General features: G+C 41.1%; 1 protein-coding gene across 1 annotated transcript; it reads left to right on the top strand.

Moving 5' to 3' along the window:
- Positions 1-649: 649 nt before the first annotated feature.
- On the top strand, positions 650-5,896 carry LOC132925506 (uncharacterized). The gene has a single exon (XM_060989897.1). The coding sequence runs from the start codon at positions 650-652 to the stop codon at positions 5,894-5,896; it is 5,247 nt and encodes a 1,748-aa protein (XP_060845880.1).
- The last annotated feature ends 210 nt before the right edge of the window (positions 5,897-6,106 follow it).

The following is a 6,106-nucleotide window of genomic DNA, read 5'->3' as shown; positions in this document are numbered from 1 at the left end:
TTTTATTATTATATCATATTTTTACCAGATTTGATTTGAGTTACCATTATTTATTATAAAGTTACCTATTCGTCCTAGATTTAAGTATAGGTACACACTAACACATATACTATATACACACTTACACACCACCACACTACATAGCTCACTAGTATTTGCGCGGCGAACCCAACCAATTCTAGTTGAGCTATATACAATTAACACAATTTTACATAGGTCGGTCGGTGTGTTAGTATAATACTTATTAAGCGCGAAGTATTTTGGTGACCGGGCGCACGGCCTATTATTGTCCGTTCCCGGCCCGAACATTTGGTGACCTCGACGTGATCTTATCTTATTTTATTACGTATATTTCATATATTCTTAAATCTTATATTTCTGTGGTATTTTTAATTGGTATATTTTATGTTGCGTAACTGCATAGTGATTAATATTTCAATTCTTTTATCTATTATCTTTTATTGCGAATTATAAATTATAAATATTATTATCAATTTATCGTATATAGCAATTGGCATTTTAATTTGATATCGCATTATTTTTGATACTAGATCATATTTATTTTGTTGTATGCGTGTATTCAAATTTTATTTATTATATATATATTTAGCTTTCTAATAAATTATTAGCATCTGTCTTCATTGCAATCATGGTACTCGACGAATCGTCGCAGAAAATGCTAACGGACCTCAAAAGAAAACGGGGCGTCATAAAGGCATCGTTAACGCGAATAATAACATTTGTAAACAAATTTGATCCCGTCGAACATGCAACTTCACTCCTCGATTTTCGACAAGAAGAGCTGCCGCAGATAAATCGAAAGTTCGATGCTATTCAATGTGAAATTGAATTAATCGCAGTAGATGATATAGAAGGCGCTGAACAAGAAAGAGCAAAGTTTGAGGCTGATTATTATAATATAAGATCCCGTATACAAGAGCTAATAAATGCAGAAAGACCAACTAGTACGACAGGACAGAATGTGTCATTTGGAAACACCTCAATTAGCAATCGAGTGCAACTAGCTCCTATACCATTACCCCAGTTCAATGGCAACATTCAAGATTGGCCATCATTCTACGATGTTTTTAAGGCACTGGTTCACCACGACGAGTCACTATCAGCTGCGCAAAAGTTTTATTATTTGAGATCGTGTCTAAGCGACCAAGCGTTAGACTTAGTGAAATCCATCCCGGTTAGTGATGGTAACTATGAAGCAGTATTACAAAGGCTCAAACAACGCTACGATAATAAAAGCTTGATTATACAATCACATATCAGGTCAATTTTGGATTCTCCAAGGATAGAAGAAGCATCGGCTAGTTCATTGCAAGAATTACATTCTCATGTTTGTGCACATGTAGCAGCATTACGAGCAATAGAGCAACCAGTAGAACACTGGGATGCTTGGCTAGTCACTATTGTCATAGATCGACTTGACAAGAACACTGCACATGGATGGCAGCTACACCAAAGAAATACAGAGCTACCAAAATTTAAGCAATTGGAGGAGTTTCTATCCAGTCGATGTGTAGCCTTTGAATCATCGGAAGCAGCAGCTGGGCACAAAAAGGATATCAAAACTAATATGGCTGTTGAAGCAGCTAAGAGAAGTAGTGTCAAACATTCCGCTACTGAAGCAAGGCGAGCTTTAGTAGCATCTACCGAAACTGTTTTCTGTCATTACTGTACCAAGCTACATAAATTATATAATTGCGAAGATTTCAAAGCAGTTCCATTAAACGCACGCCTCTCATTTGTTCAAGGAAAAGGAATATGCTTCAATTGTCTATCTTCGGGACATATGGCAAATACTTGTAGATCCACTTACAGGTGTCGAACGTGCAACCGTAATCATCATTCATTATTGCATTTTGAAAAGAAAGAAAAAACAGAAGAGAAGGAGCAGCTCAAAGGACAACAACCGGATAAAGGTCAAACACCGTCTACGTCTGCAATCCTTGTGTCTGCACCTGTACCAGCAAAAATCGCCAGGGTAAACTCTCACGTATTTCTTGCGACAGCTTTAGTTATAGTTCGAGATAAAAATGGTGGACGACGCCAGTGCAGAGCTATCTTGGATAGCGGTTCCCAAGTCAACTTTGTGTCAAAAAGATATGCAAATCTATTACAACTAACATGTAAGAAGTCTTTATTACCAATAAGTGGTATTGGAGACAATTGGTTAAGAGCAAGGTCATGTAGCGAGTTGAAGGTTGAATCAAGAACGAATGAATTTAGTATTAATATTTCTTGCTATATATTGCCTAATATAGTCGGAGAATTAGCGTCTTGTCCAGAACCGGCAGGTGGATGGGGTATACCAGGGACTGTGGTTCCACTTCTGGCTGATCCGGATTTCCATCGACCTCAAGGTATCGATCTGCTTATTGGAGGTGGCTCGTTCTTTGATGTTTTGGGAACAAAAAAAATACCACTAAATATAGGTTCAGTCACATTACATGAAAGTAGCTTCGGATGGCTCGTAACAGGAGAACTTTCTAACCACCATACACCGGCACTTTTCTCAATGGGTCAAACAATAGAGGAAGATTGGAAGGTGCTCAGCAGCATTGAAGATACAAGCTATGGCCGAGCATCAAAAGCGAATAAGAGATGTCAAGAAGAGCAAGAAACACTCCAACATTTTAAGCAACACACCATCCGTGATGAGGAGGGACGTTTTATCGTACGGCTTCCCACCAAACAGGCAATCAGTGAATTAGGGACTACATTACCTATGGCGACCGCACGTTTTTTGAATGTTGAGAAAAGATTACAACATGATGAGCATCTGAAGGCCGAGTACATACGATTTATGAACGAATATATTGAAATGGGACACATGGTTCAAGTAATGGACGATTCAGTTCAGACGCAGAATCCCTTCTATCTACCACATCATTCGGTAATAAAAGCATCAAGTTTAACTACAAAGGTCCGAGTGGTTTTCGATGCCTCTGCCAAAAGTACATCTGGCATATCTCTTAATGATGTCTTGAGGTGTGGTCCAGTTGTTCAGCAAGATTTATTTTCAATCCTCGTTCGCTTCCGCAAGCATCAATTCGTTTTAACTTCGGATATAGAAAAAATGTTTCGCCAAATAAAGGTGGCAAGGGAAGATTGGGACCTACAAAGAATTGTTTGGAGATCCAGCCCTGAAGAATTACTACGGTCGTACCAGCTAACTACAGTCACGTATGGAACAACTCCTGCCTCATTTCTGTCAACCTACTGTCTTATAGCACTCGCAAAAAGTGTTGAGAAGGAATTACCGAAAGCTGCAAAGGTGATTGCCGAAGATTTCTACATGGACGATCTAATGACGGGAGCCGATACAGAGGATGACTGCTGTCGGTTGCAAATAGAGGTTAGCTCAGTGCTAAACTCAGCAAAGTTACCATTAAGGAAATGGTGTTCCAACTCCGAATTTGTTTTGCGAAACATGTCCAAGTGTGTTGACGATCCTTTGTTCGTATTAGATATAGGAGATGATGACACGGTCAAGTCACTCGGGTTGCAGTGGAAACCAGTCGCAGACCAATTTCAATATGACATCGTAGCAAGATCATCAGAAGGTGCGTTATCGAAAAGAGCTATACTCTCTGACCTGAACAAAATTTTCGATCCACTTGGGTTCCTGTCGCCAGTTTTAGTGAAAGGAAAAATATTTTTACAACAGCTGTGGTCTATGAAGATAGACTGGGATGCACGGCTTCCGGTAGACATTCAGCAAAGATGGATTCGTTTTTATGATGAGCTTGAGCAGCTAAAGGAATTGTCCATTCCCAGAAAAGCTATTCCCGAGCGCACCGAGATCATAGATATACATGGATTTTGCGACGCCTCGGAGGAAGCATATGGAGCCTGTATCTATATTCGTACTCAGAGCAGCGATGGAGAATGGTATTCCAGACTTCTATGCGCTAAAACTCGAGTGGCCCCACTAAAAGGCAGCACAATCCCACGCCTTGAGTTGAACGGTGCATTATTATTAGCGGAGCTGGCCCAACGAGTTGCTGAGTCATGGCAAATCAACATTCATCAGTTCAAGCTTTGGACGGACTCAACTATTGTACTAGGGTGGTTAAATAGCCAGAGCAGCCGGCTAAAAACATATGTTGCAAATCGAATAGCTCAAATCATGGATGTTACAGAGATCAGCCAGTGGAACCATATAGTAACACATGAAAACCCAGCGGATATCCCTTCAAGAGGTTTGGGGCCACGGGAGCTTTTAGAGGCAAAATTGTGGTGGAAGGGACCCACCTGGTTGGAAAAGAATGAGAAAGATTGGATCTTCAATCCAATAGTCAACACGAATGAAGAGCTACCTGAAGTACGTAAAGTGAAACTAGTACTTGTAGCAAACAACTCAGTGAATGATATATTAGAACACTACTCAGAATGGAACCAAATGCTGCAAGGAATAGCTTGGCTAACAATCTATTCAAAGTTCCTGCGTAAGAAGATCAATGGACCTCAATCTTTAAGGATACATGACTTGAACGAAGCGAGAAAAACGGTGCTAAGAATGGTTCAAGCTGAGTGCTTTAGCAAAGAGATCTTGTCGCTAGAAAAAGGACAAGAAGTATCAAGAAATAGCAAGTTACGGAGTTTGAATCCTTTCCTACGCGATGGTTTAATACTGGTGGGTGGAAGACTCAACAATTCAGACATGGCGGATAAACATAAGCACCCTGTGGTATTGCCTGCCGCTCATAAAGTAACCCGTATGATATTTGAAAAATACCATCTGGAGCTTCTTCATGGAGGACCTCAACTCTTGTTGTCTGAGGTAAGGCGTTTATACTGGCCACTGCTGGGTCGAGTAACTGCAAGGTCAGTGGTATGGCGTTGTGTTCAATGTACGAGAGCACAGCCGCGTTTTAATCACCCAATGATGGCAGCGCTCCCAAGAGATCGAGTGCAGTGTACTAGACCTTTCACAGTTACAGGTGTAGATTTTGCGGGACCAATATATATTCGAAGTGGATTGAGACGCGTGGCAGCTAAGAAGGCTTGGATTGCAGTATTTGTTTGCTTTTCCACAAAGGCCATACATTTGGAGTTAGTTGACGATCTTTCGAGTAAGTCCTTTATAGCGACATTGCGTTGTTTTATGTCTAGAAGAGGAAAATGTGCTAAGATTTATAGCGATAATGGAACAAATTTTGTCGGCGCTCAAAAGGAGTTAGTCTCAATGATGAAGAAGGCTAGTGTTGACTTAGAGAAAGAAGGTATTGAGTGGCATTTTAATCCACCGGCTGCGCCCCATTTTGGTGGTATTTGGGAGAGTGCCGTCAAGAGTATGAAGCATCACCTGAAGAGAGTTATATCCGATCATAAGCTTACAAACACAGAAATGCGTACACTACTATGCCAAATCGAGGCTTGTCTCAATTCAAGACCGATGACCCCCCTAAATAGCGACCCTTCAGACTTAGCCGTATTAACCCCATCTCATTTCTTGATTGGAGGGGCTATGTTGTTACCGGATGAGCCAGACATATCCAAAGAAGAGCCTAAGGGTCTACGAAGATGGCAGCTTGTGCAAAATCTAATGCAAACATTTTGGAAGAGGTGGTCAAAGGAGTATTTACCGCAAACTCAAATTCGTGGCAAGTGGACGAGTAAGAGCGTGCAACTAGCAAAGGACGATGTTGTAATCATAAAGGATGACTGTATGCCTCCAGCCAAGTGGAAGTTAGGTATAGTCGTGGAATTACATCCTGGCTCCGATGGTACAGTTCGGGTTGCCACACTAAGGACAGCAAACGGGACGCATATGCGTCGTCCAGTCATCAAGTTATGTAGGCTACCGACGGACAAGAACAACACAACAGTTGAAACCCAAGACTTTCAACGGGGGGAGAATGTTGCCGCCATAGAATAGGATATAATAGTGTATAATACTAGCGGTTACGGACGAACAACCGATCGACACACACACACACACACACAAACACTCGCGCGCACCAGCCGTTATTTTTATATTTATTTTTGTTTTAATTATATTTTGTGTCTTGTGAATTATATAATATTATGCAAAACAGGTATCGGCGTGTTATCTGCGGCCGCCGGCTCGCCGGTCCGCGTAGTTTAA

Source organism: Rhopalosiphum padi, chromosome 3 (assembly GCF_020882245.1).
Source record: "Rhopalosiphum padi isolate XX-2018 chromosome 3, ASM2088224v1, whole genome shotgun sequence".
NCBI classification, from domain to species: Eukaryota; Metazoa; Arthropoda; class Insecta; order Hemiptera; family Aphididae; genus Rhopalosiphum; species Rhopalosiphum padi.
The sequence above is the reverse complement of the archived record's forward strand: the minus strand, read 5'-3'. Positions and strand labels throughout refer to the sequence as shown.

What these genes read in the sequence shown, in the direction of transcription:
- LOC132925506 (XM_060989897.1), top strand. Translation starts at nt 650, where the DNA reads ATGGTACTCGACGAATCGTCGCAGAAAATGCTAACGGACCTCAAAAGA.